The sequence below is a fragment of the Ictidomys tridecemlineatus genome, chromosome 15, assembly GCF_052094955.1.
Source record: "Ictidomys tridecemlineatus isolate mIctTri1 chromosome 15, mIctTri1.hap1, whole genome shotgun sequence".
Classification (NCBI taxonomy): Eukaryota; Metazoa; Chordata; class Mammalia; order Rodentia; family Sciuridae; genus Ictidomys; species Ictidomys tridecemlineatus.
In genome coordinates, this window is record NC_135491.1 from 35,271,967 (window position 1) to 35,285,613 (window position 13,647).

Here is a 13,647-nt window from a genome sequence, read left to right on the forward strand (position 1 = left end):
AAATTAAGTGGTGTGTCATAGTTTGACAACTTTTTTTTCTTTCCTAGTGACATATAAAGTGACATTTTCTTATGATAGATGATGTATTAGATTTGATGAAATCCAGTAAAATACACATGCCAAGAGTTTGAATTTGAAAAGCCCAGATTAGATGATTCTAGGCTATATTTTGTGTCTCCCTGGTGATTTTCTAGGGGATGGGCCTGGGTCATTTTGGGAGTTTGAGCAGGATTTGAAGAACAGAAGTATTCTGCTGCTCTTTTAAAAAGAATATTAAAGAAAAAAAAAATCCCAGCTTGCCAGGTTGTCATCATGATGTATCACATGAACACCTGATTGGGTGGTAGAGGATGTAGATATACTTGGGAAAACTCTGCTGCCCTTGCTTACCCTCACCAAACCACTTCTGTTGGAGGTACACATCCTTCCAGGTCCCTCTCAGGTCCCCTTGTGGTGTTTGTATGTATGCACATCTTACCAATTATCAACCCTAAATGGCACCGTTGGATATATTGGGTTGTACAACTTGGCATTGGGTGGGTTTTGTTTTACTTATTTCAGAGCTTTCTCTAAGTTGTATGTAGGGCTCTGTTGTTTATTAGTGGTTGTAATAGTGTTCTGTTACGATGACTCAAGCATTTACTCATTTTGCCCAAAAAGAGCAAGGTCACACCATCATTACTTATATTGCTTTAGAACCCTGGTATTCTGGTCTGTACTTGTTCTTTTTCCCAATAGTACTGAGCTTTTATTGCCAAATATTGTAAATTAATCACTTAGATCCATTTTGCTTACGTAATTTCCCACTTGGAAATGAAACTCCCTTCCTTCTGTGACACCATCTTGTCCTTTCCTCCATGCTTGTCTTGCTAAGGACACTGGTTACACTCCTTGCTGCCTAACTGCAGTGTGCCCTCCATGCAGTCATGTATCCCTGGATACATTTTGTACAATAATAGGTGATGGATACAAGTTTGCAGTGCTCTCGTGACACACTCCTGCCTGTCCTAGAATGGCTGTTTGGGGAACACCCGAGTGCTCTGAGCAGCCCGTTCCCAGTCGTGTCTCTGTGAAGCTACTGTCTGTCTCCAGGCTCCTGGTGAGTCCCTCTTTTTCTGTTCGCCCTGCTCTGCTGTCTTTCCTGCTTTTCTGTCTCTGATTCCCTGTTCCTGTTGTCTGTTCCTGTTGTCCTGTTCTATGTACTGTCCTGTGGCTGTAGCCGCCCCTACTTGGCTCCATCAAGCCCTGGCGCAAGAAAGCCCAGGGGCCAGAGGCATTTGGAATGCTGTTCCCACCCAGCTACTGGCACCTACTTTCCCAGCCCGCGGGCAGTCCTGGTGTAGAATCATGCTGAAAGCTTGCCAGGTCCTCTGCTCAGGAATGTGTGTGTGTACATCTTGTTGATGGACAGTTGACTTTATGTGTGGTAAAACAGCAACCTGACCAAGGGCAGCTGAAGGAGAGGTACTTTTGAAAACAAGAGCATTAGGCAAAATTAATTTACATGGAAATTCAAGGGCTGTACCCAACTACTTTTTAAATGGATAATTTTAAAAATTAGGTCTTTAGTACTGGAAATTTTGTCTCAAGGCTGTTTGCTATTGCTGAACCAAACATGTGCCTGCAGAAGGGCCTTTTTCCTGCTCTGCTTTTCCTTCTCTTATCGACTTAACCGGTGTGCTGATCTGTTCTTTAAAAAAGCTACAGACCCTTCAGCTTTCAGATGTCTTTGTTCTGGAAAGGTGGCTGTCTTATAGAACACCCTCAATGCAGTGTTACTAGAGACGTGCAGAATTGGCACAGAAGTAGACGGTGTGCTGGTGGGGGTTCTGTTCCATCAAGGAGTGTGTGTTCATTGTAGAAAAATGAGACGAGACTTTCTAGCCAGCATAAGTGAAAACAAAGTTCTTTTCAGTGGTGTTTCTGCAGTGTCCATATCTAGCCGTTATTGCTTGTCAGATGTTTTGTTCGCATGTTCATTGTGGTTTTTGGGGGATGGGTATAAGGGATTGAACTCAGGGGCACTTGACCAATGAGCCACATCCCCAGTCCTATTTTGTATTTTATTTAAAGATAAGTTCTCACTGAGTTGCTTAGTACCTTGCTGGTGCTGAGGCTGGCTTTGAACTCGTGATCATCCTGCCTCAGCTTCCCAAGCTGCTGGGATTTAGGCACATGCCCTGCCCCAAATGTTCATTATGGTTGCTTGTTTTTTATTTATAAAGTTATAACAGCTAGCATTTATTTGCCAGGAGTTGGGCTCTGTCTGAGTTTGTTCGATCTATTCCTTACAACAGTGCTGTGAGGTCAGCAGTTGGCCACTGAGATCCATGGGTTCCATCAGTGGATTCATCCAGCCACACATGAAAAGTAACCAGAAAAAACAATTCTGTCTGTACTGAACACAAGTAGGTGTTTATCTTGTCGTTATTCCCTAAACAGTATAATAGGACTATTCACGTAGCATGTACATTGTTTTAGGAAATACAGGTCATTCAGACCCTTATAGTATAGAGGAGGATATGTATAGGTTACAGGTAAATGTTATGCCACTTTATTTGAAAGACTTCAGAATCTGTAGATTTGGGTGTCTGCGGTGGGTTCTAGAATCAGTCCCCTATACATACCAAAATAACCACTGTTTTTCTCCGAATTTAATCTTTATCCCAAACCTATGGGGTGGGTACCAATTTTACTAAAGAATCTGAAGCTTAAAAGAAGCAATATGCTTGCTCAAGGTCACATAGCTAATAAGCAGTGGAATCAGGGTTTTTACCTCTCTCTGGCCCTGCAGTGGCTGTCCTGGGAATCTTGTCCCTGCTGCTCTGGTGGGCAGGCTAGAGGAATGGTGAAGAGTGCAGAGTGCCAGGCCGTGGTTCCCTGCCTCCTGCTGTAGTGAACTTGAGCACATTGCTTCACCTTCCTCTGGGCTTTTTTTTTTTTTCTTCATCTGTAAGATCTGTTTCCTAGGGCTGTGGATTAATACATGGAAGTTCAACTCAGATAGTGCTTGGCACAGTAAGTCCTGGATTAACATGGCTCTTACTATCTTTGTATGTCATTGTCCATGGCATCTCTACTTACCCTAGGCTCACAAGACGGCTGCCATAGCTCTAGATGTTAACATTTGTATTCAAGGTTGAAAGAAGGAAAGCTGAGAGGTCATCCAGTTCTTTTTTTTTTTTTTTTAATATTTTTTTAGTTGTTGATGGACCATTGTTTTATGTATTTGTATGTTGTGCTAAGAATCGAACTCAGTGCTTCCCACCTGCTAGACAAGCACTCTACCACTGAGCCACAACCCCAGCTCCAAGGTCATCTTGTTCTTTACCCCCACTTTATCAGGAAAAGCAGAGGCTGTCTGCATACTTATGTTTCCATCTCATCGATTAGAACTAGGGTGGAAGGCCATCCCTGGCTATAGTAGAGGCCGGGAAAAGGTACTGTTAATGGTGTGTAGGGGTTACTTCTGTGGGCCAACAGTTACATTTCCAGAGAGTTGCATCTAATTGATACCACCTTGGGCAATTTGAAATCTTCCCTGGTGGGAATAACTACAGAAAGCAGTAAATGCTGCACATCTGATCCCCTTCCCCAAGAGCCAATTGTTAGAAATTGATCAGTTCACTTTGGGGGGCATTTAGCTCTATATGCCGGCCCAAAAGGCAGCAGGGAGAGAGGTGAGGAGTGAGATTAGGAATGATTGCTGGGTCAGCTAGCCACAGCATCTACCAACGTCAGTAAACTCTTATGCTCTTTTAATGTCAGTGGTTGCTGGAGGTCAGAATTGAGGCAGATCTCTCAAGGTCATCGAGGACAGCCCCTTCATTTGACTGATGGGAATCTGAGGCTCCAGGACCATGTACTTTGATCCAGACTTCAAAGCCAGGGAGTGAAGCAGCCCTCCTGGTACTAGAAGTCCTTGGCAGTCCAGTGTCCATTCTCTAGAATGGAGGGTTTGAAACGTGCCTTTATGCCCCTGTGCCTCTCTCCTCTCTAGCCTGCTCTAGTTGTACCCACTCTAAAATCAGCTCTCACAGCGCAGGGAATTGGGCTGTCATTATCCATTGGCTTCCAGGAAGCCTACTTTAGTTTTGGTTTTTAGAAAACCAAAAGAGCATTAATTATTTTTTTAAATAAGACAAACTTGAATTTGACCTCTGCTGTAATATAGTACAGGCCAATGTATTAGAAATTGAAGAATGTATCTAAATCCATATTTGTTTATAATAAGAAATCAGCTTAGCTAAAGATGAGCTTTAGTCTTTCTTTTTTTTTCTTTTCTTGTTGTCATTGGACTTTATTTATTTATATGTGGCGCTGAGAATTGAACCCCTTGTCTCACACATGCTAGGCAAGTGCTCTACCACTGAGCTACAACTCCAGCCTGAGCTTTAGTCTTTCTTTAGAAAAGACTAGTAAACTTTTTCCATATATGTATATGTGACTCTCCCATTAGAGGATAAGCTCTTCAGGGCAGGACCTGTGAGCTGGCTCCTTTTCATCTGAGGGTGGATATGCCCAGTGCATTTGGCATTTACGTGTATTTATTGTATGAATGAATGAATGCCCAGCTTGGACTGGCTTCACATCTTCAAATACAGAAAACGAATTGGCAGCCGTTGTCTTAGTGTGGACTTGGGATCAGAAAGTCTGAACCTGGTGTTGGGGCCCTGTGGAGTCTGTTCCTTCAGTTACTACAGATGAGGCATGGAAATGGGGTGCACTGATAGGAGTGTGACCTCACTGATGGGAAGATGAGGTGGAGAGGGGGCTTGGATATTAGAAGATGTACCTTTCCAGAAACAGTCACTCAGACCTCAGTAGGGCTTATCTGGCTTTTCTTTACATTTGTATCAACCCAGTCTCTTGCCTGCTCTCTTGCCCTGTGTTCATGGTAAGATATCGTGTTCTGTTGAAACCTTAACATCATCATTTTGAGGAAATCTTAAATAGAAAATAGATTCCTCATAGCTTTAAAGACAGAGATCTGTTTACATGCTTTTATTTCTTCACATGACTGAGTACTGTTCTTAACCAGTTCTGGATATGTCTTTATCTACAGCCCAGTTACATCAGTGATGTGGGTCCCCCTGGTCGGAGCTCTCTGGATAGCATTGAGATGGCCTATGCCCGGCAGGTGAGTATGCTCTCAAGGACTTAACCCAGGAAAATGCACGTGAGCCTCTGGGAATCAAAGGGAACGATGATTTCATGTGAAAGTCAAACCCTGAAAGCAAGTTGGGTTTTCATGTAGAGTACTGGTTAATATTTTACCATATAGGCCACTGGAAAATTCTATCAAATAGGGTAATTGAATGACTCAGATTTGATGTGGGGAAATTGAAATCTGCCCTCTACACTGACCAGGCAACCCATATTGCATTCTTGGCAGTGGCTCTGTGTACAGTAAAGCCTTGAGGAACTACCCTGTGTAGCAAATGGAGTTCTGTATTAACTGAGTTACCTGGTGAGCCAATGGTGTGATCAGAAACCCTTCTTTCACCCCTTGCTGAGAGGGATGTCTCTCTGCCTTGGTAAGCATAGTGTTCTGAGCTACTTCATATCATTACCATCTTGAAGAAGCTCCCGATACATGGGGATCTTGCTTATGGTTGCTGATCATGACCGTGCAGGAGTAAGGGTGTAAACTGAGGTGCTTTAGTCTGGTAAGCACAAACTCACTACTGGACTGAAACGGACCTGAGGACAGGCATACCTGGGGTGGACTTTTTGAATAAAGCATTGCCAGCCAACTGCATTTTATTATAATTTGTCATATTCCTCCATAAAGTATCAGAAAGGGGAAACATACCTGTTCCTTCCACCCCTCTTAAGATCATCCTGCACCAGCAGCAGCCGAAGGACACCTGCTCAGATAGTACCAACTCCCATGCCTTTTGGGAAGCACGTTGGTGCCCCCTCGTAGCCCCCAGCATTACCTTCTTCCTTCCTTCTCTCCAGCCTGGAGTCGGGTGGTTGGAGGAATAAACAGGTAACAGTTATGGAGGGGAGAGAAGGGCCACAAGAAATTCTTACACCTTGTGCTCTTTAGCAGAGGACTCTGGCTTCAGTTGCCAATTAATTAGTCACTGAAGTTCTGCATTAACTGAATACCTGGTAGCTGGTAGGCTTTTGGCATTACCAGAAATCCTTCTTTTTCCCCTTGTGAAAGACATTTCCATGCTTTGTAAAAGTCTCTCTCCTTTAATATGCCATGGTCATTCCCAACTGCAGGCAGCTGAAACCAGTTTATCAGCTTCCCACAAATGGGTCCCCCTTTCTTCCCATTCCATGTTTTACCACTGTTCTCCATTTATTTCTTTTTGCTTCAATCTTTAGATCCATTCATCCTCCCTCCCTCTCTCTCTCTCTCTCTTCCCCTCCCTTCCTTTCTCCCCCTGCACATCGACACCCTTTAAATTTCACCTTCCTTACGGGGCTGAATTCGTCCATTGCCATGGCCATCATAGGAATTCAGGCCTGATGAAATTATAAGCTTTTGAAGAGAGAAACTATGTGTTTTCTATATCTGCAAAGACTAAAACTTCCTACAGTGTAACATTTCATAGCACTTGGAGCACCCGGATGTCCTCTGTTTACATGGCCACCCCCTCCAATGGACAATGACTCTTTGCACCACATGTTAACATAGTACCTTGCAAAGGGAAAACCCCTAATAAGTGATCATTGCGTGAATAAACATACCTTATCGTTTATTTTTTATTTTTATTTTTGGTACTGGGGATTGAACTCAGGGGCACTCAACCACTGAGACATCCCCAACCCTTTTTGTATTTAGAGACAGGGTCTCACTGAGTTGCTTAGGGCCTCGCAAAGTTGGTGAGGCTGGCTTTGAACTCGTGATTCTCCTGCCTCAGCCTTCCAAGCCACTGGGATTATAGGCATGTGCCACTAATAAAATGGTCCATTTTATTTAATCTTTATTACAGACCTGGACACTAAATGGTATTGTTGTCCTCCATTTAAAATAGAGGAAATTCAGGTTCAGCAGGGTCGTTTTATCTAACATCAGTGTTCTCTTCAGTCCTTAGAATAGCAATGACTTCTAATACAAAGTGAAATCTTCCACAAGAGTAGAAGTTACTAGTTTTCACTATCATTATTTTAGTACTAGAAAAATAAAATCCAGCTGGGCACAGTGATGCATGCCTGTAATCCCAGCAGCTTGGGAGGCTGAGACTGGAGGATTGCAAATTCAAAGCCAGCCTCAACAAAAGCGAGGCACTAAGCAATTCAGTGAGACCCTGTCTCTAAATAAAATACAAACTAGGGCTGGGGGTGTGGCTCAGTTCTGAGTACCCCTGAGTTCAATCCCTGGTACCCCCCGACCCCCTACAAAAGCCAAAGTACCAGTGGCTTCCGTATACCTTAAACCTCACATAGTTTTAATTTTTTGTTTGCTAAATTTTTTGGAGAAAATTCTACCGAAAGAGCAGATTCTTTCCAGGAAAAACGTATATTCCAGTTGTGCAGCAACTGCTAATCTAATGTGTGGTGGCTGCAACCTGACATTCCTTATTCCAGGTTCATGGACCCTGGACGTGGGACCATTCAGGCCTTAGACCAGGATTTAACCCGCCTTTGACTTCTAGGAAGTAGCAGCCGAAACCGTTCCACTGCTCTGTCTTCCTGTCTTCTTCCTTGGTCCTTGCTCCCTGCCTGTGGTGTTCCTTCCCCAGGACCACCTTACTCTCATTCTTCAGGTTTTTGGAAGGCTGGGAAAGCAATTAGTCTTGGTGTGTTGCCCTTAACCCAGGCACAGATCTGGAGAGCTGGCCAGTATGGCTGGCTCAGCACTGTGAGGAAGGGAAGGTCTGTGGAAACTTCTGACCATTTGTTGGTTTCAGAGCTGTTTCAGGAAATCTTAAAAAGAAGTGAAAATAGAAACTGTGCCATTTACTTTGCTTTCCATCATTTCAGATTTATATCTATAATGAGAAGATTGTCAGTGGCCATCTGCAGCCTAACCTTGTGGACCTCTGTGCTTCTGTCGCAGAGCTGGATGATAAGGTAGTGACCACAGCTAGCCTGTGTCAAAAGGTGGGGTCCCGTGTTCAAATGGGATTAGCAGTTTGCTGACTTGGCTAAAGTGCACTCAAGAAACACTCTGTTCCATGGAGTAAAATTTAATTGTTCTTCAGAGGTTTATTTAAATAATTTTGGAGTTTTTTTTAAAAATAATATTTTAAAATGTATCTTCAGAAAACCCAGCCAATTCAATTAATAGTTGCAAGAGTTCTCCTTAAGCTATCGTAGCTTTAAAGTTCTGACAGTTTGACTCTCCACTCATCAGTTTCCCTCCCCAGACAGACCGTTGAGGCCTCTAAGGAGAGCTGAATTGTAAAGGTGACATAGTCTTAACACCTGCCAGCTCTTTGACTCAGGTAGCTGAGCTTTCTTCATACGCCCCTCATCCCATTCCTCTCTGACCTCCTACCCCCAATTTTTATTCCCCCTCTACTCTTATCCCTGGCCAACTTTGTCCTCTGGGGAAAAAATTAAAAAGCAAAGAAGTGAAGCCAGGCATGCCTATAATCTCAGCTACTTTGGGGACTGAGGCAGGCGGATCACAAGTTCAAGAACAGCTTGGGCAACATAGCAAGACCCTGTCTCAGGATAGAAAGTGAAAGGACTGGGAATGTAGTTGAGGGGTAGAGCACTGCAGTCAATCCTATGACCGCACAAACACCACCAAAGAAGTGAGTGCTGGGTTCCAGGAGGGGGAGAGATCATGGAAGCAAACACCCGTATACAAGGTTGTTGTAAAATAGCAAAATATAAGGCAACATAGATCTAGAGGAGAAAGCTGGAGCTCACCAGTCACCCCACTGCTTGGAACAAGTCGCACTTGGCTGGATATTCTGCGGTTTTAATTTTTGATGAAAACAGACTTTTGCCTTTTGCTTTGAAAAGGTGTAAGCCTCTTTCTCCATCCAGTGCCATATTCCTTAGAGTATTACCAGAGGTTAAGAGAAGACATTTTTAAAGAGAAATTTATAGCCAGGAGGACTCAGGAGAGGGAGGAGGCCCGCAGTGTGATATTAGCACAAAGAATGCCTGCTTCTTCCTGGAGGAGCTCTAGAAGGGAGTGAGGGGGAAGGAGAATGGAGGCTGGGATGCTCACGTAGTGGGTAGGAGCCATGGCCTCTGGAGAGTCCCTGGGAGGACAAAACCTGTATTATTTAGTTTAAACTCTTGTCTTAAGCCTCAAGAAACTCAAATAACCTTGTAAGGACTAAAATGCAGCCCTAGAGTTTAAACTCTTAGAACTCTGGTGATTATAAACGTATTCACTCTCTCTTAAGGGAGAGCCCACTGAGATCCAGTGTTCTTGTTACTTTATGTGGCTGTAATTATGTAGGTGGTTGTGTCAGGCTGGTTGGTAATTGATGTGGAAGCCAGAGCGGGGCGGGATGGGGGTGCTCAGAAGTGGATGGAACTTGGGCTGCTGGCAGAGCAGAGGTGCATCTTCTGCCCTTTGCTTGAGCCTGAGGGTCTCAGACAGAAGACATTCACTCCCCCTCAGCCTGCCCATCGCCCAGGTCAGCGCTGTGAGAGCTGAGTAATTCCTCCAGCCCTGCAGCATTATCACGTGCAGTCTCGTTTACACCCAGAGCATTTCTGACATGTGGACCATGGTAAAACAAATGACAGATGTGTTGTTGGCACCAGCAACTGACGCCCTAAAGAGCCGGAGCAGCGTGGAAGTGCGCATGGAGTTCGTCAGGCAGGCGCTGGGGTACCTCGAGCAGAGGTGAGGCAGCAGGAGCTCGGTGGGCCCGTTCCACTCCCTGACACCGACTCTCCCTCGGGTCTCGTCGTCTTTGGACTCACTGTCCTGTGGCCCCGTCATTGAGACAATGAGCAGGGCTGAGGGGCACCCTGTTGTCAGAGCCAGGACTGTTCCTGCAATGGCAACAGATCACACGTGAAAGTCACGTGAGTGGGAGCACTGTTAGATTGGTTCTCTTCTGCTCTCAGTCCCTTCACACGGAGTCCTCGTGGTTATTAGGCTGGAACTCACAGGTCATAATTCTGCTTCCTGGCGCAGTTCAGCTCTTACACCTTAGGTTCTTCTGTTTCCTCAGCATTCGAGTCTTTATCCAGTAGGTGTCACCACGTGAAGCCTTAACCTTGCTGTCTTTCCAGTTCCACTCTTTTAATCCCTATGAATCCGAGAGTTTCCCAGATGCTAATGCCTGATTGCTTTGCCACTTTCTTACCAATCAGAGGTGGCTGCTGTTACATAAAAAAATTATTCCTGATACATAAAAAATTATTTGGGACTGTGCCCTTGTGCCCTCAGTATTGTCCCCTTCATTAGTGGGGCCCATGTCATTCATCCCTCCCTGTGGACTCTCTCTCTTTCAGAGACAGAAAGAGCCTCTCCCTGTTGGTGCGAGAGAGAAAGCCCAGCTGAATGTCTCACTAAACTACAGCCTTTGCACTGAACCTCTGCACCTGCCCACAGCCTTGTGTGTTTGCCTTTTGTCAGCAGAATCATGCTTCATTAGGAAGTCATAGATTTCCTGTATGTAACTGAGGTGGTTCACACTTGGTGTGCAGAGAACGGGTTTGAATGAACAGCATTAGACGGACACTCACCAGCTTCCATTCCCTGGTAGAGAGATCTTAAACTCCAAATTCCTCTAGCCTAGGCATAAGGTTTTATAAAAATAATTCATGAGGCTTTAGCCAAATTTTTGTAATTAAGTTTTGGGTGTATTTGATTTCCCTCCAGAAAAACCTGATGCACGGGTACTATTTATTCATTACAAGTCAGCAAAATATGAGCCACAATATTTTTTACGCCATGTAAAAGCATACGGAAATTTTTAAAGGGATGTAAATATATGCTGCTCAGGATTCTCCTATCTTGGTCAACCTCGTCCTTAACTTGGCGCTGACAACAAGGGTGCCAGCCTGCCTGCCTTTGTTTTTTCTCTGGCAAGTCATCCCCTTTTATCACTTATTATTTTATTATTCATTTCATTTAGTTTTAAAATATTATCTTGTTCCGTTAATTCCCTCAACAACACTTCTCAGAGCTATTTTGGAGTATCCTACCCATGACTATCGTAACTTTATTTTCTTTTTCACTCTAGCGTGGCATTGCTCTCTGATGGCATCCTTTTGAAGGATCCATTATCACCTTTATATAGACGAGATATTTTAGAATAATTAATCTCAGTTTTAAAGTGTTTTTGCTAATGTTTTCTGCTGACAGTACACATACAGTATTTCAAGTGATGTAATGTACCAGATGGCAAAGTAGACCCAGTCCCAAATAATTTTTTATGTGTCAGGCCAAAAGTGTTGAGAAAATGTGGTGGGCTCAGTCCATCTCTTCCCTGCCACATTCTCAGGTTTGAGGCAGGATATATGTTTCTTAGTCCTCAAGGAATTTAACCTCCTTCTTCAACTTTCCAGCACACGATTCATCTTAATTTAAGCTGGAAGAAACCACAGCGGGCACCTGTTTGTTCCAGCTGCTACAGGACTCTTTATTCTCTTATCCAACCTCCGCTTTTAAATACTTCAGTGGTAGGGACCTGGTTACATTTGTTAAATTGTGTTTCTTTATGATTATAAAAACAATACATATTTCTTATAGAAATTTTGAAAGATACCAAAAAGAAGACCCCAAAAAAGAGAAGATGTCCTCTACCTACATCCAGAAGCTCCTGTTACCTTGTTATTTTTTTTCACATTTTGATATATGAGTATTTTGTTTGATTTTATTTTTTACACAGTTTGATACAAATGTGTACAATATATGATTTTTAGTTTGATTTTTAATTCTTATCAGAAAGTATTTAAAATTATATTAAAACCATATATTAGAATATCAGTAACTTGGACAGTTTAATCTTGTTATGGAAGCACTTAAAAATAGTGTAGAGGATTTTAAGAAGGATGCTACCAAATAAAAGGGAGGGTAGAAAATTATCATTTTGCAATCACTAAGGTCCTGACTGGTTCTGCAAGCACCACCAGTGGAAACTAAAACCAGTAGGTAAAAAGATTGTTGATAAATAGAAGAGTCACATGACCTCTCAAGTATACCCCACAGGTTACTTACGAATTACAAAGGGAACGATATTAAATTGTAGTGGACGGATGTGATGGACAACATCTGGAAGCCAAATAACAAAGAGAGTCAACCTAGAGGCTCATTATGAGACCCTGCAAGAAGGGTTACTCAGTGGCATCCATGTGGGGTCATTGGCAAAAAAGTTGAACCTTAGTCAAATCTCGAAGAAATGATCCAGCTTTGTGGGACATTCCATCAGACAGCTGGCCTGGGTTCTTTAAAAAAGGACAGTGTCAAGAAAGACAAAACGGGAGGTAGAACTACCCTAGGGCAAGGGAGATGACAGTGCCATGACATCTGGTTGCCATGTATTTCCTGGACTAGATCCTGGATTTTAAAAGAAAGCAAACCAGCCAGGCATGGTGGTGCACGCCTCTAATCTCAATGGCTTGGGAGACTGAGGCAGGAAGATCACGAGTTCAAAGCCAGCCTCAGCAACAGGGAGGCACTCAGCATCTCAGTGAGACCCTGTCTCTAAATAAAATACACAGTAGGGCTGGGGATGTGGCTGCTCAGTGGTCGAGCCCCTGAGTTCAATCCCTGGTATCCAAAAGAAAAAGAAAATAAGCCATGAAGGACATTAAGAGTTGAATATAGGTTGTATTTAGATACTACTACTGTTTTTTAAAAAATATATTTATATTTTAGTTTTATGTGGACACAATATCTTTATTTGTTTTATTTTTATGTGGTGCTGAGGATCGAACCCGGTGCCTCATGCATGCTAAGCAAGCGCTCTTAGCCCCAGCCCACTACTGGTTTGTTAAGGTCTCATAATGAGCCTCTAGGTTGACTCTCTTTGTTATTTGGCTTCCAGGTTTGTTAATGTTTCTTGGTGTTGTGATGTTGAGGTTAAGTAGGAAAATGTCCTAGTTCACATAGAAAGTTTAAATAGAACCCACTGGAGAGCCAGGCAGTGGGTGGAGCAGCCCCTACACATCAGCCCTGGAAGCCTTTGAGGCCCACAGTTGTGTTCCTATTGAGTATCCACCATGAGGAGAAATCTGTATAGTGATAAATAATGTATTTTATTTTATGAAAAACATACTGTTTCCTCCTGTGTGATGGGTTTAAAACCCAGGCCCTGCTCTGTAGAATCACAAACTAATGTCATGGGTGTGGATATATTATGTGTAATGTGTGTTTTCAACCTCCTGTTTTTTCCTTTTACATTTTTCAGTTATAAGAATTACACCCTTGTGACTGTGTTTGGAAATTTGCATCAGGCCCAGCTGGGTGGTGTGCCTGGGACTTATCAGTTGGTGCGAAGTTTTCTGAACATTAAACTTCCAGCTCCCTTACCTGGACTTCAGGTATTAGCAGCCTCTGTGTGGTCAAGATTGCCCCAGAGCAATTGCTCTTAGGTGTTTACAGTTAAAATGTGTATGTGTGGAAAAGAGACCAGGGAGGGGTGAGGATGGAAGCTGAGAGGCTCCTGGGGGCCTGGTTGTGTGGAGTCCAGGGTGAAGGAACAGGAGAGGAAGATGGTATCGGGTTCTGGACGTATTCTAAAGTTGAGCTGTGAGGAC

General features: G+C 43.4%; 1 protein-coding gene and 1 long non-coding RNA gene across 6 annotated transcripts in view; one reads left to right on the forward strand and one right to left on the reverse strand.

Moving 5' to 3' along the window:
* Nup93 (nucleoporin 93) overlaps positions 1 to 13,647 on the forward strand; it is a 97,616-nt gene that overhangs the window by 71,473 nt on the left and 12,496 nt on the right. For 3 of the 5 annotated variants that reach the window (XM_078032354.1, XM_021721387.3, XM_021721391.3), the window contains 4 exons: positions 5,066 to 5,140; positions 7,945 to 8,034; positions 9,639 to 9,778; positions 13,299 to 13,431. In XM_078032354.1, coding sequence (XP_077888480.1) covers positions 5,066 to 5,140; positions 7,945 to 8,034; positions 9,639 to 9,778; positions 13,299 to 13,431 — 438 coding nt within the window. Of the gene's footprint in view, positions 1 to 988; positions 1,100 to 5,065; positions 5,141 to 7,944; positions 8,035 to 9,622; positions 9,779 to 13,298; positions 13,432 to 13,647 lie in introns of those variants that run through there. The other 2 variants (XM_078032355.1, XM_078032356.1) reach the window with 2 other exon arrangements.
* LOC144370870 (uncharacterized) lies at positions 2,388 to 6,029 on the reverse strand. Its single transcript, XR_013430908.1, has 2 exons — positions 5,816 to 6,029; positions 2,388 to 2,972 (listed from the first exon to the last, which is right to left on the reverse strand). It is a non-coding gene; the product is annotated as an uncharacterized LOC144370870 (long non-coding RNA).